At 44.7% G+C, this 27,340-nt stretch overlaps 1 protein-coding gene across 1 annotated transcript in view; it reads left to right on the forward strand.

Moving 5' to 3' along the window:
• The window catches only part of FMNL2 (formin like 2), a 348,984-nt gene that overhangs the window by 142,120 nt on the left and 179,524 nt on the right, over nucleotides 1-27,340 (forward strand). Inside the window, 1 exon segment of the mRNA XM_088462017.1 lies at nucleotides 17,622-17,705. Within this exon segment, the coding sequence (XP_088318143.1) occupies nucleotides 17,622-17,705 (84 nt within the window).

Raw genomic sequence — 27,340 nt, forward strand, 5'->3', positions numbered from 1 at the left:
CTCCAGTCCCAGGACTCTGGTAAGTTTTTTTTTTTACAATTTTTTTTTTTTTTCTTTAAGCAGTGATCAGCATGTGATCTGTTTAGACTACACAGCTGAACACTGGGGCCGGCTCCGGGCTCTGTTCTGCCTTTTAGAGCAGAGCAGGAGTCCGGTAACCGGGGGAGACCTTGGATAACGCCACCTCCAGGTGGCGTTATTATCACAGGGCTTCCCCCGGTATTTTTTCACAATTTATTTTTAGTAACTTGCACATAGATCGCATTTCCCATTACAATTATGGGAAATGCGATCTGATTACTAAAAATAAGTGTTAATTAGGGCTTGGAGTACAATTTTACTAATTCTACTCCAATTGCCCTTTAGTAACTTTAGGTGATACTAAAATAATGTGAAAAGGGTTTGCAAACACCCTTTTTCATTTTATTTTAGTAAAAATAATGTTAATAAATAGAGCCCTATGTGTTGATAGCTGTGAGACAAATGTTATTTTTTATTTTTGTTTCTGTGTATGGTTGTGGCTGTTATTACTCTATAAATAATATATAAAAAAATATTATATTTAAGTATAAATATGGTTCTGATTTCATCTTTTTTCTGTAATATACACTGCAGGATAAGGCTGAATTTTATGTCCCCAGTTGTTTATGTGAAATCGCTGGTTAACTCAATAGAGGTGAACACATCGTTATATGAAAATGATTATATCCTCTAATGATCATTTGCGTTGCTGTAATACAGATAGACATATAATTATATTTAGGTACCACTCAGTAACTGAGTTTCTTCCTGGCTCCTGAGCTTATTTTCTGTGATCAATGGCTTGGGAATTGCTATGATTACCTTGCCTGGATTGTATGATGCAAATGTATGTATTTGTGTATCTCTGTCATGGTGTGTAGACATCTTATCACTGAATGTCAATGGCCAGGCCTTCTGGAACCAACTGAAAGTTCGGTAGAACTCTTCTGTTATCGTCATCCAAGTCTTTTTAATGCAGCTTTTCTGTCTGTGAGCTGAATACTGTTAGACGGTGCTCAGAAGCCTCAGTGTGTTCAGGCCACGGTCAGAACTGCGCCTTCCAACATCTATTTATCCATCTGTGGCCTTGGAGCGCTGTGTGGATTTCCGTGATGTCCTTTATAGTGATGTCTGGAGTGGTGTTACAACGGAGCCTGGGATCCATGGGGTTTCTGTAGTGGACCAGGAGAGGGGTAGCAGAAGTTGGAGCTGCTAGTGGGCACGTGAAAATAAAAGCTATGAGAGGTGAAGAAAAATGTGTAGGGTCAGTATGCTAGTGACAATGAATAAACAATCTGGTAAATATGTGCCGTCAGGAAAATAATTAATGAGAAATGTAGATAGAGGGAAAAATAGGCAAAAGAGTTAGGATGAGATGTACCAAGGACAGTGTTGTAAATCCCTCGAAAATGCCGTTTTCAGGGGGTTTCCCGAATTGCTCATATGTACTAAAGATGGAGTTACCCAATAGAAGCCTATCTAGCAGATTCAATTAGCTGCGGGATTTTCCCCACGACTAGTTACCGGTCTAAATTCCCACGGCGCGGGGAAAAGCTATTCAATTAAATAGCCTTTTTCCCGCGCCGTAAAATCGGGGCTCGCGCACGTAAACACACTGATTCCGCGTAAACTGCGGCATCAATGTGTTTGTTCCTCGCGCGCAAGGTCGTTTTGGTCGTTTTGACACGGATTTTACCTCGCACCTACATGAGGTGCGATCTAAAAGTCCAACAGCGGAGACTTGCGCGCGGGGTCTCTGGGACTCCAGCGTGAGGAATCCCCGCTAATTGAATAGGTCCAGCGCGGCAATTAGCCGCGGGGTAAATCCTGCGGCTAATTGAATCTGCCCCTATGGGACATAAACCCGGAAGTCCCTCTATCGCAGAGGACAGCTCTAACTGGGAGAGCTGTCCTTTGCGATCTTCTAGGTACATACCCGCGATATTGTTGCCGATATGTACCCGATAATTGGCGGTATGTATATCCCGTCCAAGGAGAGACTATACAGGAGGTAGAACAGGGATGTGACGAGAGAGAAGAGGAAAGAGAGGAAGGTAAGTGTGCAGGACTAAAGGGTGGGTAGGTAGGAGAATGGTGATGGTAAGTAGGATGCTCTAGAGCAGTGGTTTCCAATCTATTTTTACATGGAACCCTATAGATTCTGCAGAACTTACCAAGTAAGTGCACATGCCAAGTCCCCAATACGCTACAAGTCTGTTGGTGTGCGGCTGAGGTGCGAAAAAGACTCTAAAAGGTGAAAGTACAATACTTGCTATCCATGGCGTCCTGTCTACATATCACCATGCATCCCACGCCTAATGGCACAAAAACGGTAGGTGGATGAGGACACATCTGTATAGGGATAAATAATAGTGCTAACGTGAAATACAGCAGACAGTAAAAATACTGTAAAGTACTTTGTACATGAAGATAACAATGGTAGAACCAGGAGGAGTCCAAAAAGAAAACGGTAAAAACTTTATTTTATTAGGTGATTGCGACCCTTTAAATTGTCAGGATGCCATAAGAAACTGGAAACTGCTTGTCAGTAAAAGTGTAAATGGCAATAATATGTAAAGATCTCGTGACTTGTTCATAGGCATAATCTCGTGCAGGAAGATGAGCTGACTGTATTGTCCTATTGAAGTGTCGTGTCATGTAGAATCCCCACATTCAATCAAATCCATGCTGTTAATTGGAACGGTCCACTGACATATTGTGTGCCGGGTATTTATAATGCTCTGCGCTACGATGGCGAGCAGCTTGCTTTTGTAGCCTGATTAAAAGATAGGATTAGTTCCATGAATAGAGCTTTAATACCAGTCTGGAACTGACCTTCTTTGTGCCAGATATAAGCATGTAAGGAGCATGCTCAGTGTCAGTTTCACGCTGCTTGATCAATTCCAAATTATAACTCACAAGAGCTCAATTACTGGGGCTGTCTATGTCCGTCCAGGGACTCCCTCTTTGATTGCCCTGAAAATATGAAACATCTACCGATATATGCTTTTTGATGTGCTTATTTAAAGTTTTGCAGTTTATTATATTCGTGTCAGTCATAGGGGTCGAATTATTAAGCAGTGTTATGGTGCATATTACGGTCAGATTTGTTGTCAGATATGAACGATAACGATTTTAAAAATCGTTCAATCGTTCATATCTGAAAGGAAATCTGACAGGTGGGCCTGCAACGATGAACGATGCGCGTTCCCGCATGTCAGATAACGATATCTGACATCGTCTGTGTTTGCAGTCAGATTTTGATGATTTCATAATTTTAATACTGCCTGGAATCGTTCAAATCATTCAATCATTCATCTGACAGATCTGACCGTGTGTACGCACCACAACTTATGAAACAAAGTAAAAGGAGATACAGTACCAGCCAATCAGCTCCTAACTGTCATGTCACAGGCTGTGTTTGAAAAATTACAGTTGGGAGCTGATTGGGTGCTGCCTTATCTCCTTTCACTTTGTCTCCTAACACTGCTTAGTAAATAGACCCCATAGTTATTTATAGTTATGTGTTCACTACACCCATATCCATCCAAACCATAACCAGTAAGAGCAGGACTTTTTGTGACAGACCACAATTGCTTTGTCTGCAGATTCAGGATTTTCTGATAAATATCAGGCCTGTTGGCAGGGGTCGATTCAGTCCAGCACGATAAGTAGCACTTTACACTGACGTGAAAATCGTGCTTCTCTTTATGTCTGTGGGCCTGATGCAGAGCTGGACGCTAATGCGATTGCTGCTGCGATTTTGCACAGATCGGAGCTGTGAAAATCTGCTATTAGTTCCAAAGATCACCCAAGCACCCAGCCCACCGCTGCATTCTCATATGCGTACGGCGTTTCTCACTTACGTAAATATCGGTAACATCGACGCACATTGAGCGCCCATTTTGCCCTTGTGGCAGGTCTGACCTGCCGCAGGCTCAGCAGCTCTCCTGACGCGCAGCGAGCTCTCATGCTGTACAGGATATCGCACGGGCTAGTTTGTGCACGCCCATGTAACGCCGTTTAAATGGACACACCCGTGTTTTATTAACCATACTCCATTACCTCCCCCCAAACGCTGACTACCTGTCACTCACTTTACGAATGGATCCTCTGTTCATGCGTAATCGCAGTGCAGTCGCAACATGTGCACAGTGCGGCCTATACGCATGTGCAATAGAAATCAATCGCTCGATCTGTGTAAAAATCGCCATTGTGCCCATCTGTGAATCAGACCCATAGTGGGAACTAGCACAGCCTATATAGCATTGGTTGAGGATATTTGGAAGGGGGTTGAGGATTTGGAAGGGCAGGAACGTGCTGCAAGTTATGTATTTATCTGTTCAGTTGAAACTGCATTTCAACTCCAAATGTGTTCTATACATGGTTGTTAATGTGCATTTCTAATTGTGTTCCAGAAGTAAATTGTGGTCAAATAAGCAACGCTCGCAGTCTGTGTATTAGTCTGTGTATTAGTCTGTGTATTAGTACGCCATTCCAAATGTCCTGCATGCAGAAGGGTTGTATCCTATGAAATATCGGGTGCAATCATGACAAACTGAGGTCATGGCAGTGCAGTATGACTTGGCACATCCGTGGCGTCACCAATTACATGTTAGTAGTGAGTGCTGTAACCCATTTTAACTAGGGATGTGCAGGCTCGGATAGGTTCGAATTTGCACGCCGAGTTCGGATTTTTCCCTCCAAAAATCGGGTCTCAGAAAGAGGCAAAACGTCATCTTTCATGGACAAACATCATCATTCCTGGACAAAAGTCCATGGAAGATGATGTTTGTCCATGAAAGATGACGTTTTGCCTCTTTCTGAGACCCGATTTTTGGAGGGAAAAATCCGAACTCGCAAATTCGAACCTATCCAAGCCTGCACATCCCTAATTTTAACCAATCTAATATTAGCTTTGAGCGTAGTGCAAAAATAGACTGCGGATAGCAGACATATGATTGCTTGATGTTATTTGGAAATTTACTTACATGTAGAAAAATAAATATTCTTAAAAATGTAAGTGCAGGGCCCTTTTTAATTTTAAGAGAATATTAGCTATGAAATGGGAGACAGGTGCACGTAGCACAAACACCTGTAAATATGTGTTCATCTAAATGAGGTAAATCATTAAGTTATAAATAGAACTAATTTTTTTGTACAAGCTATCCCCAGATAGCTCCGGCAACTACATCAAATATTACTCAGCTGGTCTTATAGTACTTTCAGCTGCCAACGTCCGTGGGTAATAGCTTGGCTCATTCATGCACGCGTGAGGCCAGATGTTTCCACAGAGCAAGCCAGCCAGACAGATCTGCCGCTGAACTGTAAAGGTTCAAAGGGCTGTTACTGGCAGTATAGCTGGAGTTCCTATTATATAATACGCTGGTGAATTCGTATTTCTGTTCTAACAAAAGGTCAAGCCACATACATCTATTGATAATCTAGAACACTCCTGTCCGATATATCTGTATATGTCTATAACTTAAATAAATATATACAGTATTCATATTTTAACTGAGAACTTAATAACTGTTACCAAGCTAACATAGAGATTGCTAGTTGCCAGTGTATTCAAAATGTGTCAATCGTGCCAAATGATGTCATAATTTACTTAGAGAAATAAAAAAGGAATAATAACCCCTCCTGACGACAGGGATGGCTAAGAGGCTGCCAGCCATGGGCTTGAAAACAGAGGGATTCTTCCCAATCGTCTGGACTGCGGCTGCCAGGGAATTTATCAAGATTTGGACCTCTGAAACTGTAATTATGTCACCCCCAGTGATCATTGTGTAATGGACTGATGTTCCCTAAGAGGTCTTTCTTGATCTGAGGTAGTTAAACTTAACATCAGAAAAAATCCCCATTAAAAACTAGCACTGACTACTACTCCAATGATCAAATCCAAAAATGTGAGAGACTCTCCTTAACCTGCCAGCCAATGAAAGCCCAGAGTCCCAGGGACTCCCCTTAAATTGCCAGCCAATCAAAGCAAGGAACCTCTGGGACTCCCCTTGGGTTTGGGTACGATTGGTTGACGTTTACGGGGAGTGGTGGCAAAAACGCTGGTGTGTCGCAACCATTTTGTGGGTTTGTCTCAGCCTACAGCTGTGATCCCTTACGCAGATAAAGTGGCTCCGGTGTCTCAGGTCAGGTGGTCATTCTGGGTTACCGTAGGGCAACTCAGATGAGCGATTATTGAATGATCTGTGACGGCGGCTGCGTATCCATATGCAGGTACTTGGATTTGTGATGGCCCAGGTGGGCGTCTCATTACATATCCCGGCGTCTGTGACATTTGCCTATATTTGCACAGCAGCTGCGATTGCATTAGCATACATATCTGAATTAGGCCCGTTATCACATATATATATAGTTATCCAAGTGCCAACATGCCCTGGCAACCAATAAAGTTGGTTATGACATGACTTGCTGGGACCTGTAGTGCAAAGTAACAAAACAGATTTTTACTTCTATAAACAGAACTATCAGTGCCGTAGCAGGGGGCAAGTGTGCCCTGTGCCCCTCTCCCTGAACGCATGAAGTCATGACATTATGCAGGGAGGGGGTCACTATCGCCGGGAAGTACAGCACTCAGGACTCTCGGGCGGCAATACAGGCTACATCGTGCATGCCTGGATGCTTGTGGTTCCAGGCACCCTGCTAGCCAGATGCAGGGACCGTGGGGCAGAGACTGTGCCAACCACAGAGCCAAGCGCTCTGTGCGACGGCACTACTGATACGGCCCTCATTACTGTTCATCCCCACAGCTCGGGGGCTATTAGGAAAAGACCTAGTGCTATGTGGTATGTACAGAACTATAGGTGGTTTTGTGATGGTTTTGCAGTGGGTTGGACATTTTGAAATTGATGGGCATCAACAGCGGATCTCCGTCAGTTTGAAATCAACGGTAAAACAACATTTAGGCCAGTTTCACACTTGCCGGATTTGACCAGGTAGCAAAACGCCTCCCTTTTTTTTTGCCGGGTGTGAAATATAGTTAAGCAGAGAAGCAGGTGGGTCCTTCCACACGGCCCGGGCACGGCACGGTTGCCGTATAACAGCCGGAATTATCTACTGAGAAGGACGGCTGCCGTGCCGTGCCCGTGCCGTCCCTGCACCTCAGTGGTGTATAGGAAATGTTATTTCCGGACGGCTTGTGCACATACCCAGTAGATACATTTTTATAAAAACATTAAAAGGGGCTCAAAGCCGCAGCTTGTGAAAGGCACTGAGTGCCTGAAAAACACCGTCCGGCTTCTGCCTGTTTCTTGGCCGGATGTCCAAAACCGACAGGTGTGAAACTGGCCTTAGGGTAAAATTTACTATGTCTTTTCAAATGATGTATAAAGTAAGGTGCATTCATGTACAGTAAATTGAGTTTCTGTATAGATATAATAGCACACCACCGATTAGCGGAGATATAACAATGTATATAAACCCAAAACGTAATAATAGCACCACAGTGTGAACAATGACCAACATGAAATGTACTTTTTGTCATCCGGTCAATGTAAGCCCACTCCCTGGACCACAAAAACTTACTTGATGTGTTTCTGATTCCATTTTTCAGTGATTTAATCTTTAGTGAATCCCCCAGCACTTTCCAGTCCCCATCTGTTACTGTGGTTAGAACTCTGGGTTCTGTCCTTGTCCGTACAGAGCTTTTGAAATGGAAACGTCACCTATAGACTTTGGCAGATTACAGGAGAGGTGATTTCTTTTAGAAGTTATTCATATTTTTTTTTTTATTAACCTGCACAAAGCTGCCAAAATACTTCTCATGAACATCTGCAAATCTTATATGGGAGGAAAGCACGAGTCAGGGCAGGTTTAAAAATGCATGAAAGAAAACATCGTTTTAGTGATACACTTCCAAGTTATTTTATATTACAGCACTATGTAATAAATCTGAACAGACCATATTTGGATTTAATATGGTTTGAGATTTATACTACACAAAAATGCCAGTATGGGGCTATGGAGCCATAAGGTTTGTGACTTGGGGTATTCTGGATACATATTTATTTATTTTGGACTTTGGAGCACTATGCGTAAAATGTAATAATTATTTTTGTACATGATTCCTGTCCTTCCCCATATTACCCCTATTATGGCTTTCTTCATTACATTGTTTAGCAGTGCTCCTCACAGTGTCTGCAGAAGGCGGACCTTGATGGTCATCACTGTGTGTGCATGACTTAATCACCATACACCTTATATCATTATTGGGTTATTTTTTTAATTGGGAGAGGTTTATAACGATAACAGTAATTTGCTGCAGATTTTACTCGGAAAGTCCTGCTAGAAGTGACCGTAATAACAATATATTCAGTATCTATAACTTTGCTCCAGTAGAGGACACAAAGTACTTGCAGTGCATGCATAGTAAATGTTTTTACTATGCATTGTTCTTATTCAGTAAATTATATAGCGACTGATACAGAGTTGGGCTCAGACACGGCCTCGACTGCGTCTATTCTCCTCTATATGCTCATGCCGCTACATCTGTGCATCCCAATGTGCAAGGACTGACGTAGGGGTCTATTTACTAAGCAGTGTTAGGAGACAGAGTGATTAGAAAGTGATGAGGTGCCAGCCAATCAGCTCCCAACTGTCATCTCACAGGCTGTGTTTTAAAAATGACAGTTGGGAGCTGATTGGCTGGCACCCTATCACTTTCTTATCACTTTTCACTCTGTCTCCTAAAACTGCTTAGTAAATAGACCTCGTAATCTGTTAGCGTCCATAGACGCTAAAATTGGGCTTGGTGCGTCTTTAGATAGCCCTATGGCAGGTTCTCAGTCTGACCATGGCCTCCAATGTTAGAGGTTCAGCATCTCCGTATGCAACCGCTTTCAGCAAGATGCCCGCGACACTCCCAAAAGACGCAACATGTCAATGTTGTTTTTACCCGCCCGCCGTTACATCCCAATCACCAACCAGGAATGCCCCGAACATTTCTGCTACCATGCGTCTAACTCTGTATGTACAAAATCAGGACGCATAAGCAGTTGGCCATTTGCATGACTATCTATAGTGTCCGACTCAGAATCAGGCCGATATTGATGGATTTTCTGCAACAGAGATCTTGGGGCCCGGTACACTGATGTGTCTGGAGCCCCCATCTGAGACTCTGGGCCCGTTGGAAGCTCGGGGCCCAGGACAAGTGTCCCCATTGTACCATAGTTGCCTACCTTTGCTGTCTCTTCCCCGGGAGAGGCAGGTGGGTGGCGACAGGGGCGGGGCCTGATGTTTTGTGTCATTAAGCCCCACCCCCTCACGGTAAAATGCCCACAATTGGCTTAAATTTAAATAGGGGCGGAGCCAAATTACGCGAATCACACCATTAAGCCCCACCCCCTACAGGGACACCCGCGATCGCCGTGGAAATTCTCCTAATTCTGCCCATTACAGGGGGAGTGTGCTGCATTACAGGGGGAGTGTGCTACATTACAGGGTATGTGTGCTGCATTACAGGGGGAGTGTGCTGCGTTACAGGGGGAGTGTGCTACATTACAGGGTATGTGTGCTGCATTACAGGGGGAGTGTGCTGCATTACATGGGGAGTGTGCTGCATTACAGGGGGAGTGTGCTACATTACAGGGGAAGTGTGCTGCATTACAGGGGGAGTGTGCTGCATTACAGGGCGTGTGTGCTGCATTACAGGGGGAGTGTGCTGCATTACCATGAGAGAGTACTTCATTACAGGGGGAGTGTGCTCCATTACAGGGCGTATTTACTTCATTACAGGGGGAGTGTGCTGCATTAGAGGGGGAGTGTGCTGCATTAGAGGGGGAGTGTGCTGCATTACAGGGGAAGTGTGCTGCATTAGAAGGGGAGTGTGCTGCATTAAAGTGGAAATGTGCTGCATTAGAGGGGGAGTGTGCTGCATTAGAGGGGGAGTGTGCTGCATTACAGGGGAAGTGTGCTGCATTACTGGGGGAGTGTGCTGCATTACAGGGGAAGTGTGCTGCATTAGATGGGGAGTGTGCTGCATTACTGGGAAAGTTCTGCATTAGTGGGGGAGTGTGCTGCATTACAGGGGGAGTGTGCTGCATTACAGGGGAAGTGTGCTGCATTAGAGGGGGAGTGTGCTGCATTACAGGGGAAGTGTGCTGCATTAGAGGGGGAGTGTGTTGGATTACAGGGGGAGTATGCTGCATTACAGGGGGAGTGTGCTGCATTACAAGGGGGAATGTGCTACATTACAGGGGGAGTGTGCTGCATTACAGGGGAAGTGTGCTGCATGACAGGGGGAGTGTGCTGCATTACAGGATGGAGTGTGCTGAATTACAGGGGGAGTGTGCTGGATTACAGGGGGTGTGCTGCATTACAGGATGGAGTGTGCTGGATTACAGGAGGAGTGTGCTGCATTACAGGGGGAGTGTGCTGGATTACAGGGGGAGTGTGCTGGATTACAGGAGGAGTGTGCTGCATTACAGGGTATGTGTGCTGCATTACAGGGGGAGTGTGCTGCATTACAGGATGGAGTGTGCTGCATTACAGGGGGAGTGTGCTGGATTACAGGAGGAGTGTGCTACATTACAGAGGGAGTGTGCTGCATTACAGGGGGAGTGTGCTGCATTACAGGGGGAGTGTGCTGGATTACAGGGGGAGTGTGCTACATTACAGAGGGAGAGTGCTGCATTACAGGGGGAGTGTGCTGGATTACAGGAGGAGTGTGCTGCATTACAGGGGGAGTGTGCTGCTTTACAGGGGGAGTGTGCTGCATTACAGGAGGAGTGTGCTGCATTACAGGGGGAGTGTGCTGCTTTACAGGGGGAGTGTGCTACATTACAGGGGGAGTGTGCTACATTACAGGGGGAGTGTGCTGGATTACAGGGGGAGTGTGCTGCATTACAGGGGAAGTGTGCTGCTTTACAGGGGGAGTGTGCTGGATTACAGGGCGTGTGTGCTGCATTACAGGGGGAGTGTGCTGCATTACCATGGGAGAGTACTTCATTACAGGGGGAGTGTGCTGCATTAGAGGGGGAGTGTGCTGCATTAGAGGGGGAGTGTGCTGCATTACAGGGAAAGTGTGCTGCATTAGAAGGGGAGTGTGCTGCATTAAAGTGGAAATGTGCTGCATTAGAGGGGGAGTGTGCTGCATTAGAGGGGGAGTGTGCTGCATTACAGGGGAAGTGTGCTGCATTACTGGGGGAGTGTGCTGCATTACAGGGGAAGTGTGCTGCATTAGATGGGGAGTGTGCTGCATTACTGGGAAAGTGCTGCATTAGTGGGGGAGTGTGCTGCATTACAGGGGGAGTGTGCTGCATTAGAGGGGGAGTGTGCTGCATTACAGGGGAAGTGTGCTGCATTAGAGGGGGGGTGTGTTGGATTACAGGGGGAGTGTGCTGCATTACAGGGGGAGTGTACTGCATTACAAGGGGGAGTGTGCTACATTACAGGGGGAGTGTGCTGCATTACAGGGGAAGTGTGCTGCATGACAGGGGGAGTGTGCTGCATTACAGGATGGAGTGTGCTGAATTACAGGGGGAGTGTGCTGGATTACAGGGGGTGTGCTGCATTACAGGATGGAGTGTGCTGGATTACAGGAGGAGTGTGCTGCATTACAGGGGGAGTGTGCTGGATTACAGGGGGAGTGTGCTGGATTACAGGAGGAGTGTGCTGCATTACAGGGTATGTGTGCTGCATTACAGGGGGAGTGTGCTGCATTACAGGATGGAGTGTGCTGCATTACAGGGGGAGTGTGCTGGATTACAGGAGGAGTGTGCTACATTACAGAGGGAGTGTGCTGCATTACAGGGGGAGTGTGCTGCATTACAGGGGGAGTGTGCTGGATTACAGGGGGAGTGTGCTACATTACAGAGGGAGAGTGCTGCATTACAGGGGGAGTGTGCTGGATTACAGGAGGAGTGTGCTGCATTACAGGGGGAGTGTGCTGCTTTACAGGGGGAGTGTGCTGCATTACAGGAGGAGTGTGCTGCATTACAGGGGGAGTGTGCTGCTTTACAGGGGAAGTGTGCTACATTACAGGGGGAGTGTGCTACATTACAGGGGGAGTGTGCTGGATTACAGGGGGAGTGTGCTGCATTACAGGGGAAGTGTGCTGCTTTACAGGGGGAGTGTGCTGGATTACACGGGTTGGTGACCAACGATGTGTGCTGAATTACAGGGGATATGTGACAAATTGCATAATCCTGGTGGAGTGGATAGAGTTAGAGGGGGTCATTTGAGGTTTGTTTAGGCACTAAGTGGGAGGTTAGCTTTAGGCATCGTGGAGGGAGGGTTAGGGGTTACTTACCTACAGCCGTCTGGATGGTAACCTGGTCGGGACGCCAGTGTCAGAATTCTCACCATCACGATGCAAGCATCGGTATCCCGTACCCATCCCATTCAAAAACGTACACAGTTTCTCAGTCTATATGAGCTGTGACTTGTATACAAATATGTGCTGGGATTATGGTGAGCAACACATAGAAACCAGCACACGCTCTCTATGGGGCATATTCAATTACCCGCGGGACTTCTCCCGCAAGTAATTGAGGCTCGAATATCCCGCGGTGCGGGGTTAAGCTATTCAATAAAATAGCTTTTTCCCCGCGCTGGTAAATGAGCCCTCGCTCGTGGGAACACACTGTTTCCGCGAGAAGTGCGGAAACAGTGTGATTCTCTGACGCGCGCGAGGCCAACAAGGGCGGCTTCGTGCAGCTGTTACCTTGCACCTACATGAGGTGCGAGATAAAGCCCGTCAGCGGGGATTCGCGCGCGGGTGTCCACGAGACCCGAATCCCCGCTTATTGAATCACCACCAGCGCGACAATTAGCCGCGGGGTAAACCCCGCGGCTAATTGAATATGCCCCTATGTGTTTCAGTTAAGCATTTTTAACTGGTTTTCACATTTTATTTTTTCTGTTGCTCTTGTACTAGCACAATCCATTGTGTAGGCGGCGTGTGCTTATAGATCAGAAATAGGACAGTTCACGTTCTGACATTTGAAATGCAACTTTAATATATTGTAACATAATGCTGTGAACGAGAATATAAGAAACCATTCACCTACATGGTATGCCATCTTCAGTGGAGATGTTGCCCATAGCAACCAATCAGATTCTACTTAACTATATCCAGCACCTTCTAGACGATAATAGCTAGAATCTAATTGGTTGCTATGGGCAACATCCCCACTTTTAAAACCTGCACTTTAGTAAATACCCCTAGATGTATACAATACTGGAAAAATGTGTTTTCAGAGAGAGATTAAAAAAAGAGAGATAAACTAAACACAGAATTCCTGTCAATCATGAATACATACAAACACTGCACAATACATGTACAGTGGTCCATACACACCACACGATCTGGTGAACGGCCGCACAATATATCGTTCCCCCGCTGCATCCAAATGCATGGCGTGGTCCTTCACATCCTCCGATTGAGCAGCATGTACGACAGATCTGAGCAGGTGACAGACGCCGCTGCATAGTGTGTACACAATGGACGATTTGAACGATTTGTCGTTCCTATCTGTCGGAAAACGACAAATCGTTTAAAGAATTGTCTAATGTGCACCCAGGTTAATAAATCTCATCCTAATCCATTGCCCCATGCTGCTTGCTTACTGTCTCTCCCCTCAGTGTCACCCCTGTCTGTCTGCCCCTCGGGCCCTCTTCCCTTATGTGCTTTTCCTCACTTAACCCATGATCACCTTCCCACTGCCAGTAACAGCACCAATCCTTTGGATTTGACTGACCCGCTGCTATTTGGGTACTATGTTTATAAACCTTGTCCATGTTCTGCAATCTTTTGTAATGTAAGTAACTTTTTTGTTTTTGGTCTGTTCATACTGTCTCTGTTTACGTACTGTGGGCCTGATTCAGAGCCGGACGCTATTTGCGAACGGTCGTTCAGAAATAGGGGCCGGCTATTTAAATTGAGCGCTCGCTCATTGCGGTCTGTTGACGCCTCTATGTCTGAGCGAGCGAACGAAACATGCGCTCGCTATTTTGTAAAGACGCCCCCTGGCCGTTCGCAACATACGTCATCTCCGCTATTTATTAGATTAATCGAGTACATCGAAAGGCGTCTGAACTGCTCGCAGTGCTTGTGGTAGGTTTTACTTCCCGCTATCACTGCGAGCAGTTCAGGCTAAAAGACAACCAAGTGACGTGGTCGATGACGCTGCTTTGTTAATCATGCACACCCATTAAACGCCCGTTTTGACCGTTTCCACGCCTGCGTTCGGATCTCCACTCCCCGTTTTCAAGCACCTTCCCCTGCTACCACCCACAGACGCCTCATTCTATCACTCAAATTAGCAGGCCCTCGCTGTTTTGCGAGCGCACGATTTCCGACCGCAATGACTTGTTGGTGCTTGCGCATTACGACCCATACGCATGCGCAGATGTGCGAACATAGCTCGGAGCAAACGAGCGGCCACTTACGAGCGGCTCTGAATCAGGCCCTGTGTAAGGCGCTGTGGACCCCTATGGGGCATATGAATAAAGGATAATAATAATACAAATAAAGTTGCTTTTGGAGATGAAAAAGTCCATGTATTACTCCCCTACAGCTGTGCGCACCAAGACAAGATGACGTGTTACATAATAATCCTAGGATCCGTTGGTCGTTGATTTGTTCTTTGCTAGAGATAGATATAACACCAAATTTGTGGATTACCTGCAGGCATAGGAGCATTGCACACTGCTGACTATTTGGTGTGGGAATCGATGGAACAAAACATGACGGGCCATGCATATACTTTTTTTTTGAGTACTTACATTTGCCAATATATACAGTGGGCGTATTCAGTTAGAAGCGAAAATCCGTTTTCGCGTGGTCTTTAGCGATAATTTTGCAGGTTTTTTTACTCCGTATTCACTTCCATCCTGTTCTTGCCTATGCGGAATGTCAAGGCACTAAAATAGGCGATACTTTTTCTCCACAGAATAGCAAAAAAGTGTAAAATCTATATTTTGGGGTGCAGATGCTGGGAAACCACTCAAAACCCTTCTCACCCCCCCCCCCAAGGACAGTTCACCCAAGAGAATGAATTAAAAAATTCCAGGATCCCCCCCAAAAAAAGCCTTTGAAATTGGGGGCGAAAATGACACGAGTGGGGGGACAACTTCAAAAAGTAGAGAGAAAAAGCTTCTGGGGGTGCTCTAAGAAGGGGCCAAGTGTTTTTGGGATTGCAGGTGCCTGTATGCAGGAGGATTTTAACTTTTTTAAAACTTAACTTTAGAGACATAATAATATGCTAGCACCCATTTTCAAGCACCCCAAATTTGATGGGGCTACTTATTTTCACCAAAATACTGCATAATGCCATTCTTCACCACTTTTGCAAGGACTCTAATAACAAAGATTTTAAATAACTTCAGTACCCTAATTAGTTTTATTAGGGCTATTGGAACACTTCTACATTGATCCCCAATGTTAGTGCATTGTTTTGGGGGGTAAGGCTGATTTCCCCAAGTCTGACAGTACGCCTGTTCTGCATTCGCCGCTTGTTGTTTTTGCCTGTTTTGGAATTGAGTACGGCAGAAAGCGGGGACGCAAAAGCGATGTCGGTGAAAGTTGGGCAGACTAAACTTTTCTGCGGGTGAGAAACTAATTGAACACCGCCCTGTATATAAAAATTGGTTATGCTATGGTGTGGCCTTTAATAGGGGAGGAATGACTTCTCAGCGATGTGCGGCTATGCACATTCCCCAGAACAGCGGTAGTGCAGCATCGTTCTATGGAGGGATGAAAGAAACTTGGCAATGTTGGTGTTCATGAGGTTCTGGAAACACTTGATGGACATCACTGAACATTTAATTCCTTACAAAAACATAAATATTTTCCTTACAATCAAAACTTTACCTCAAATATCTTCAAATCTGATAAGCGCCTGAAACTTTATATTTGTGAATATTATTTGAAGCTCTATTCTATTACATAAGACAATTTACTATAAGGTATACAGGGGTATTCAGTATGGGAGTGAAAACGTTGTTTTTGCGTTAATATCGCACCTATGACGTCATTATCGCAGGTTTTAGTTTTACACCGTATTCAATTTCAAAGGCTTATCGCAGGTTCGAAAAGTCTTTGATAAAAAACGGGGATAACTTTTCACCATTGAATAGGTGTCGAAAAAAGTGCAGAATTGGGGTTTAGGGGTGCAGGCTTAAAAAAAATAGCCTGCACCCCTGGGAATGACATTTAAAAAAGAACTGTGTCAAAAAAAGTTTTAAAAAAAAGGGACACCCCAAAAAATTAATTTAAAAATTGGGGTGAAAAAAAAAAATGGGAAAAAATTGTTAAACAATAGGGAAATAGGTTCAGGGCTATTCTGCAAGTATGCGGCAGGTGTATTCTAGAATAGATTTATAGCGGCAGGTGCACAATTGCAGAATCTTTAAAAACTTACTTTAGGTACTTAAAAATATGCTAGTACCCATTTTCATGTACCCCAAATTTGATGGGACCACTTAAAACAACAAAAAAAATAACCTAAGTGCTCTTCTGCAACACTTCTTCAATGTCGGGAAAAAACACCTGCGGCTATTTAAATCCCCGACTTTCATTTGAAGGCTAAAACGGGGGTACCCATAGTGATCCCCCATGTTTTTACAACTTTAGGGGGGTCCTACAATTTTTTTAAGGAAAAATTCGTAACTTTCTGCAAATCCATCTTCGCAGGCTCCCGTTTTCGTTAATTTCATATTGAATACGGGGATAAGCGGGCGCGCGCCCGATACTTTAACGCAGGTAAAAGCTCCGATATGAAGCGTAAACTTCGACAGCGAAGTTTACGTTTCATATTGAATACCCCTCATAGTGGTACTGTAAATGTGTATTACCCCTGGCCAGAATACAGCAGTGTAGGTCTTTGAGGACCCCTTGTCTTGCCAAAATCAACTTTTACCTACTATTCAGTAGATGTATGCTGATTTTACCATTAAACCATACTTGCCTACTCTTCCAGTACTGTAGAAGTTTTTCCAAACTTCGCTGTGAATCATATCATTAACTCTCCATCCCTGCTGCGTGACGATGGGATTTGCGGCATTGTGCTGTGGGGGGTGGGGCTTAACGAACCTTTACATTTCCTCCAGCCAATCACTGTCAAAAGCAGTATATTTGTATATGTGTTTTTCGTACGCTTGTGTGTAACTAGAATTGTTTTGGTAGTTCTATTACAATACATTTGTTTTTTTAGGGTTAGTGATTCTGTTTGTGGAAGTATATAGTTAAACATACTTGCCAACACTCAAGATTTTTGCAGGTGGGACTTCATTTGAGTGGGTGTGGTTTGGGGATATAGAAGTGATTTGGGACGATTAAAGTTATAGGGGTCTATTTACTAAGCAGTGTTAGGAGACAGAGTGAAAAGTGATAAGGTGCCAGCCAATCAGCTCCTAACTGCCATTTTTCAAACACCGCCTGTGAGATGGCCGTTAGAAGCTGATTGGCTGGCACCTTATCACTTTTCACCCTGCCTCTTAACACTGCTTAGTAAATAGACCCCATAGTCTGTTTGATTGATTCCAGTTTTCCAGTAGGGTATGTTAAACTGAAGAATACACTGCAACATATGCAGAATTCTAAGTCAAATAGCTAACGTCTATTCTTTGTTTTCTTACAGAATGCTATGAACCTTCCACCTGATAAGGCCAGATTACTGCGCCAGTACGACAACGAGAAAAAATGGGAACTTATCTGCGATCAGGTAAAAAAGTTTATGATCTGATTATTAATTGAATCCTGGCTGGGCTCTACCTATTTATTTGATTATTTATACTTCGTTATATTGCACCAGCATATACCATTGTATTTTATAATTGGGAACATAACAGTAATAAAACAAGTCTGGGTAGTAACAGACAAAGGGAACAAATGAATGCGCGCACCCGAGAAATGCGATATCCAAATAGAAATGGCAATTTGCGGTACTCGTGGTGAGGTTGCACAACTTTTCTACAAAGTTCGACCTGGGAAAAGAGCGTGAAAAAGTGGAGAAACCATCCGAGACCCCCAAAAATCGGCAACTGAGATAGCAGGAGCATTTAAAAGGCTGTTAGTGACCATAAGGAAAGTACTGAAGGTGTCAAATGGCTGTTTTTTGCACTTTTTATTATGCTTTTACCTCTCATCTGCAAGTTTTATAACCTCTCTCTTATTAAAACAACATGTCCACATACCTGTCCCACATCATTTACACCTCCACATACCTGACCCACATCATTTACACCTCCGCATACCTGTCTCACATCATTTACACCTCCACATACCTGACCCACATCATTTACACCTCCACATACCTGTCCCACATCATTTACACCTACACATACCTGACCCACATCATTTACTCCTCCACATAACTGTCCAACATCATTTACACCTCCACATACCTGTCCAACATCATTTACACCTCCATTTACCTGTCCCACATCATTACACTTCCACATACCTGTCCCACATTATTATATCTCCACATACATGTCCCACATCATTTACACCTCCACATACCTGTCTCACATCATTTACACCTCCACATACCTGTCCCACATCATTTACACCTCCACATACCTGTCCCACATTATTTACACCTCCACATACCTGTCCCACATAATTTACACCTCCACATACCTGTCCCACATCATTTACACCTCCACATACCTGTCCCACATTATTTACACCTCCACATACCTGTCCCTCATCATTTACACCTCCACATACCTGTCCCACATCATTTACACCTCCACATACCTGACCCACATCATTTACACCTCCACATACCTGACCCACATCATTTACACCTCCACATACCTGTCCCACATAATTTACACCTCCACATACCTGTCCCTCATCATTTACAACTCCACATACCTGTCCCACATAATTTACACCTCCACATACCTGTACACATCATTTGCACCTCCACATATCTGTCCCACATCATTTACACCTCCACATACCTTTCCCACATCATTTACACCTCCACATACCTGTTCCACATCATTTACACCTCCACATACCTGACCCACATCATTTACACCTCCACATACCTGTCCCACATAATTTACACCTCCACATACCTGTCCCACATCATTTACTCCTCCACATACCTGTCCAACATCATTTACACCTCCACATACCTGTCCAACATCATTTACTCCTCCACATACCTGTCCCACATCATTACACTTCCACATACCTGTCCCACATTATTATATCTCCACATACATGTCCCACATCATTTACACCTCCACATACCTGTCCCACATCATTTACACCTACACATACCTGACCCACATCATTTACTCCTCCACATACCTGTCCAACATCATTTACACCTCCACATACCTGTCCAACATCATTTACACCTCCATTTACCTGTCCCACATCATTACACTTCCACATACCTGTCCCACATTATTATATCTCCACATACATGTCCCACATCATTTACACCTCCACATACCTGTCTCACATCATTTACACCTCCACATACCTGTCCCACATCATTTACACCTCCACATACCTGTCCCACATTATTTACACCTCCACATACCTGTCCCACATAATTTACACCTCCACATACCTGTCCCACATCATTTACACCTCCACATACCTGTCCCACATTATTTACACCTCCACATACCTGTCCCTCATCATTTACACCTCCACATACCTGTCCCACATCATTTACACCTCCACATACCTGACCCACATTATTTACACCTCCACATACCTGTCCCACATAATTTACACCTCCACATACCTGTCCCTCATCATTTACAACTCCACATACCTGTCCCACATAATTTACACCTCCACATACCTGTACACATCATTTGCACCTCCACATATCTGTCCCACATCATTTACACCTCCACATACCTTTCCCACATCATTTACACCTCCACATACCTGTTCCACATCATTTACACCTCCACATACCTGACCCACATCATTTACACCTCCACATACCTGTCCCACATAATTTACACCTCCACATACCTTTCCCACATCATTTACTCCTCCACATACCTGTCCAACATCATTTACACCTCCACATACCTGTCCAACATCATTTACTCCTCCACATACCTGTCCCACATCATTACACTTCCACATACCTGTCCCACATTATTATATCTCCACATACATGTCCCACATCATTTACACCTCCACATACCTGTCTCACATCATTTACACCTCCACATACCTGTCCCACATCATTTACACCTCCACATACCTGTCCCACATTATTTACACCTCCACATACCTGTCCCACATAATTTACACCTCCACATACCTGTCCCACATCATTTACACCTCCACATACCTGTCCCACATTATTTACACCTCCACATACCTGTCCCTCATCATTTACACCTCCACATACCTGTCCCACATCATTTACACCTCCACATACCTGACCCACATCATTTACACCTCCACATACCTGACCCACATCATTTACACCTCCACATACCTGTCCCACATAATTTACACATCCACATACCTGGCCCTCATCATTTACAACTCCACATACCTGTCCCACATAATTTACACCTCCACATACCTGTACACATCATTTGCACCTCCACATACCTGTCCCACATAATTTACACCTCCACATATCTGTCCACATCATTTACACCTCCACATACCTGTCCCACATCATTTACACCTCCACATATCTGTCCCACATCATTTACACCTCCACATACCTTTCCCACATCATTTACACCTCCACATACCTGTTCCACATCATTTACACCTCCACATACCTGACCCACATCATTTACACCTCCACATACCTGTCCCACATAATTTACACCTCCACATACCTGTCCCTCATCATTTACACCTCCACAGACCTGTCCCACATTATTTACACCTCCACATACCCGTCCCTCATCATTTATACCTCCACATACCTGTCCCACATCATTTACACCATCACATACCTGACCCACATCATTTACACCTCCACATACCTGACCCACATCATTTACACCTCCACATACCTGTCCCACATCATTTACACCTCCACATACCTGTCTCACATAATTTACACCTATACCTGTCTCACATCATTTACACCTCCATATACCTGTACACATCATTTAACCGGAATCGGTATGTAATGTCGCCGGATGTATTGCCAGTGGACTAAATACTGACGCTGGAGGCCGGAACTGTCAAGATTCCGACTGAGGCAGGTAAGTACCCTAACCCTCCCCTCTGCCCCCTCTAACCCTAACCTCCCCCTGGTGGTGCCTAACCCTAACCTCCCCCTGGTGGAGCCTAACCCTAACCTCCCCCTGGTGGTGCCTAACCCTAACCTCCCCCTGGTGATGCCTAACCCTAACCCCCCTTCCCGCACCCTAAACCTAACCCTCCTGGGGGGGTGCCTAACACTAACCTCCCCCCAGTGGCGCCTAACCCCCCCCTTCCCCTAGCCTAACCTGAAGCCTCCTCAGGGGGCTGAACCCTAAGACCCCCGGGGTGTGCCTAAAACTAACCCTCTCCACGGCTAAAAGTCCCTGCTTACCTCTTTCGGGGTGCTGGGCGTCAGGATTTTGGCATCTAGCTAAAGATAGGCGTCGGTATTTAGATGCCTATCTTTAGTACAGATTCGGGCTTCCAGCATCGGGATTCCGGACGCCGGTAAATAAACTGCATCCCATTTAACCCATTATTGAGCTTTTTAGAGAAATTTACCTGAAAACTGACATTTATTTATTGGCCAAATTATGCTATTTAAACTGCTCCAAGTGAATGATTATTCATTGGGAGGATCCCTGCTTTTTGCTCTAAAAAAACCCTAAATTCCTCTGAAAAAAATCACTGTGAGTTTGGAATTGAATTGCAAGCGCAATTTGCAAGGCGAGTTTGCTGTGAGAACGGCTCGCAGGACCCAACTCGCACCTAATTTAATTGACCCCAAAGAGATAATAGGACACCTATCCACGTTATAAACAATATAGTCAGTTAATTTGTTTTAACATTAAGCATCTATTTTCTGCAACATAGTGACAAAGCATGGAATCTAAAGAAAACAAAAATAAAGAAATTGTAAAATGATTGCAAACATAGATGCAGGGGCAGAATTGTTTTTTGTTTTTTTTTATTTGGCCAGATTGCTTATGGTGGAAAGAGAAAACAATAGTTATGTCCTTCTTAGGAAGACCTTTGGACAAACCCATAAAAAAACAGAAAAAACAAAACAATCGTAGTATTCATACTTGTTTATTCTCCTGGTATGTAATGGGAGAGTAGACCCATCTCCCGTAGCAGTTGGCAGTCTCGGGGGTTTGATGGTGCAGATCGTGACATTGTTGGGGCCCCTACAGCTCCCAACTGGGCCCTCCCTCTCTGAGATCTCCCGTAGGGCACCGTCAGAAGGTATGTATACTTCTCACCCTCTCCAGGCCTTGAATCTCATGTACATATCCCAGCCCATAAAATTACATGTCATATCCATGTGGAAGCAATCTGAGATGCCTTAGAGCAGTGTTTCCCAAACTGTGCACCGCAGCACTCTAGGGTGCCTCAGGACACTTGCAGGGGTGCCTCAGATAGGTGGTCCAGCACCAAATCAAATTCTTTATGGTCAATGTAATGTAAATATGTGCACAAACAGAAGCACAAACCTGTCCACCATTATATAACCAAACCTAAGGATGACAGGTTAGCACAATTTACTTCACTGTACTACTTCACTACATTGTTTCTTAATTTCTCAATAACAAACGTTTGACTTAGGGGTGCCGTAAAAACAATGCTGATACACTAGGGCGCCCTGGTTCAAAAAAGTTTTGGAACCACTGCCTACTTTAAGTTAAGATGGGCCAAATCCACCCAGCTTCTCTTACCAGAAGATGCCATTATCTGTGCAGGTTTCATAAATGTAGGTGCATTTGTGCAAATATAGGTATTTTCAAAAAGTTACATGCACGCTAATAAATGACCATTTACCTAGTGCAATGTTTATTATTTTTAAAGGTTGTTGACACAAATTGAACGTTTACCATTTAGATCATGATGCCCCTTTAAAAGCCAAGACAGTTAAATGAACACTCTCATTGTATCACCTTTTTACCTTCAGCCACTTAACATGGATTTACACCTTTATCTCCAATGATTGACAGGTGTTTTGAAAAATTATTCTATCTGCAAGCCATTAATCACCTGATGTAACTACTCCTATGGTATTATGTAAGCAAGCAATAGGATTATGTCATCTTCCGGATCCCTTTTTTTGTAACACAGACAATATTTTTAACCCTGATTAGGAAGGATGTCCCTTGGTTCACCCTCTGGCTTAGGATATAAGTAGGCACTGTAATCATCATCCAACCATCACCAGCAATGGGAAATATTCATCTTCCACTTCAAAGGACTTGGTTAACGCAGCCTGCGTCATTATAGACGGCAAACACTGGCTCCAGGAGATCGAGGACGTTTCTTAACTTTCCCAATGCTGTGATTTTTTTGCTCTCGGATGAGGAATAAAATTCACATTTTCTTGCATAAATTAGACAATTAATTCAGCAAGGAATTTACAAATGGTAAATTGCAAAGTCATCAATTGCTGTTAGTTGACATTTCTGGAGCGGTAGATGGAGATCAGCCTGCGGGAATTCCTTCTTCTCATAGCGCTGGGACCAGCATAGCACAGAATGCAAATAACTTCAGTACTAGCAAGCACAACGCTCTTTTCAAAATGCTTTCTAACCGAATGGTGTATTTTGAAATGCAATGCAAATATGCCATCTATCAATAAAGGGATATCTCTATTGCCCCAACTCAAAAAGTTACTAATTAGAAAATGACCCAGGGGTCTATTTACTAGGCAGTGTTAGGAGACAGAGTGAAAAGTGATAAGGTGCCAGCCAATCAGCTCCTAACTGTCATCTCACTGGCTGTGTTTGAAAACTTCCCCCGTGTCCCTCCAGCAGCCTCCGCTTCCCCCCCTGTGTCTCCCCAGCTGCCTCAGTTTCTCCACTGTGCCCCTCCAGAAGCCTCAAAATCTCGGGGCCTGGCACAAGTGTCCCTCTTGTAAGCCCTGATGCCGTGCCTGGCTCCAGCAGGCGTGCACCGGGTTCCCTAGGACCACCGGGCTCTAGGAGCCTGCCTGTACTGCCTTGTCGGTAATCCTGCTCAGGTTCACATACTGGATTTAGCTAAGTGCAACGCTCTTATATGTATTTTTTTAGAAAATAAGTAAACTGCTTTGGATATATAATAATGTAAAATAATAACTTTACTTGCAATTTAAGTTGCACCTGTCACCTATATACAGTAGAGACAGATATGCTATGGTTTTATTATTTATTAATTCTAAAATATATAATGTGCAGTTTTTCCTAAAGTGAGTTTACCAACCATCACGTCTTATATGCTAATAGTATAAATAGCTTGCAAGTTGTGCTGGACTGCGTGTTATTGTCTCCTAGACAAACCCCATCGCTATGTCACCTCTCCCAGTACTGTAATCCTGTGTGTCGTCATTGTGCTGTACAGAGGATTTACAGGGCGTTCACTGTCTTTTCAGAGCCAGGAGCATCTCCACTATTTATTTGATTAATCGAGTACATCGAAAGGCATCTGAACTGCTCGCAGTGCTTGTGGTAGGTTTTTCCTACCGCAATCATGCGAACAATTCAGGCTAAGAAACAACCAAGTGACGTGGCCGATGACGCTGCTTTGTTAATTATGCACACCCTTAAAACGCCCGTTTTGACTGTTTGGCACGCCTTTGTTCGTATCATCACTCCCCGTTTACAAGCACCTTCCCCCGTTACCACCCACAAACGCCTCATCCTGTCACTCAAATTAGCAGGCACTTGCTATTTTGCAAGCGCTCGATTTCCGACCACAATGACTGGTTGGCGCATGCGCATTACGACCCATACGAATGCGCAGATGTGCGAACATCGCTCGGAGCGAACAAGCGGCCGCTTACGAGTGGCTCTGAATCAGGCCCACAGGTCTATTAGCTGCAGATAAAGTTGGACTCACTCTGGGCCTGATTCAGCAAGGAACACAAGTGTGCGCACACACGCATGCGCTTGGCCGCTGCGTGTATATGCTAATCAATGCATACGCACGGCAACCGCAGCATTAGATGCAGACGTCCAGCACTACACAATGCCACCCACTTCCCTTTACTCAAAGCTTGAGTAGTCCGCAAGACAGCGGAAACATTGGTAACATCGAGAACCATCGGACCCATATGCACAATAGAGGTTGACCTGATGTCGTGCAGGATTTTGGCCACTTCCTGCGTGCATCGAGTCGCCTGGCTGCATATGCTGCCACACTGCCTTGATTATGCATGCCCCTATAACTGCGTCCCAACGCACAGGCACGACTTCGTTCGCACGACCACCCTCCCATCACCACCCACAAATGGCACTTCCTTCAATCAATATCGGAAGGGTCTGCGTACTCACTTTGTGCGTGTAGTCTGCGTACCCTTACCTGATCACACTGGCTAGTTCGCGCACGCAAAGTGTGAAGCATATGCATGCGCAGTGCAAAAACATCGTCCAAGCGCGTGCGTTCTCTCACTTGCATTCCTTGCTGAATCAGGTCCTCTGGGCCTGATTCAGACATGCTTGCGAGCGCTATGTCGATGTTTGGCGACTGCGCATGCGCACGCCGGTTCCGATGTGCGCATGTGCGAGACCCAGCTAGCGATGGGCGCTCCGTCGCTCCGGGTCTCGAACCAAAAGGGGACGGCTGTCGATTTTGATCGACAGCTCTCCCCGTTTTGGAGGCGGGCAGGGAGGGTGGCTGGCCAAATGGAGGCGTTCCCAACGGAACGCCTGCCATTTGGGGTACGGCCCCACTGACATCACGAGTAATGTCAGTGGTGAGCTTCCGGCTCTATTAAGAGCCATAAGCTCACTGGGGCTTGCGGGAACGAGACCCTACCACAAGGGTCTCGTTGCAAGCCCCGATGGTCGCGACCATCGCAACCATCACCTGACCGCTCGCAATAGCTGTGGGTGGTCACCTACAGCTATGCGAGCGGCCAGGAGGCCGCACCAAAAAAAACAAAACGCCCTGATTCAGAGTGAGCGCTCTTTCAGAGCGTCCAGCTCTGAATCAGGCCCACTGTCAGAAAGTGTATCTAACCCAAAAAAATATGCAAGCCAGAGATTTGTATTTGCTCAGTTGACTCTTTCAGTCTGAATTCTACGTTATTTTGTCCAACCCGTTTGTAAAACAAATAGTCCTAGTGAGGCGGCTGTGTGTACTGACTCAGCACTGATCTCCAATGCAGTGACCATTCTTGATGGAAATTTATATTTATGTACTGCTGTTTGATTCTTTTAACCTTTTGTCACTTCATGTCATCATTAGTTGTACTGAGACATATTTACGGCTTTAATTTCTTTTCAGTGTAATTCTAAAGCAGATTAGTTTCAGAAGAATGATATACAGTATATACTATGCAGGGCAATGATTGAGGAAAAGAGGTGCCAGTGATGCAGTGTGTCCGTCTTTCTGTCTACACTTCCCTCCCCTATCCCTGATGTTATTAGCGATGTCTGCCATTATAGTGTAACCAAATTAAGTGACTGCTCTTTTTCTTTCCGTGACATTAATCTGTGACCATCTTTCCTCTCCCCATGTCCCTGAATGGCCTGCTGTAAAGTCTTTCAGACCCAGCTAACTGCAAAATAATGTACAATGTGTTACACTTTCACCATGAGAGATGGACAAAGTGTATTCCGTATTTGTACAGTTGTTACAGTCATGATTATATCTCAATTTAATTTTGTCAGCAAGGTAGTGAGAGTTCTCTTAGTCAAATATATGAACTACATTCAAAGTATACATTGGAATAAGGGTCTAGCCAACAGACCTCTCTGGAGCTTTCATTCAAGCCCACTTACTGTATATACCAGAGGTTCCAAAACTGGGTCCTCAGGGCACCCTAACAGTCCAGGTTTTAAGGATATTAATGCTTGACCACAGGTGACTTAACCACTTACCTGACAAATTATTTTTCCCAAAAACTGCTCAGAAATTTTTTTTTTTTTTTTATGACTGAATTACGTCAAGAACATCTTTTTAAAACTTATCCAACACAATTTTATAAAATAAAACATTTTTTTAAACACTGTATACCATAAAAATAGCAATTTTTATGGTATACTGTAATGATGGCCATTGACAGCTGTACCATCGATGGCCGATGGGTTCAACCATCAATAGAAACCATCAATTGTTTGAGGCCACAGCCACCGATTTACCTTAACATCGGTTTGCAAACTATCGGTGGTCGGTGGCCGTCCCTAATATGCTGTATAGTGTACCATCCCTAATCGGAGG

The sequence above is a fragment of the Taudactylus pleione genome, unplaced genomic scaffold (assembly GCF_031769625.1).
Source record: "Taudactylus pleione unplaced genomic scaffold, aTauple2 ptg001137l, whole genome shotgun sequence".
NCBI lineage: Eukaryota > Metazoa > Chordata > Amphibia > Anura > Myobatrachidae > Taudactylus > Taudactylus pleione.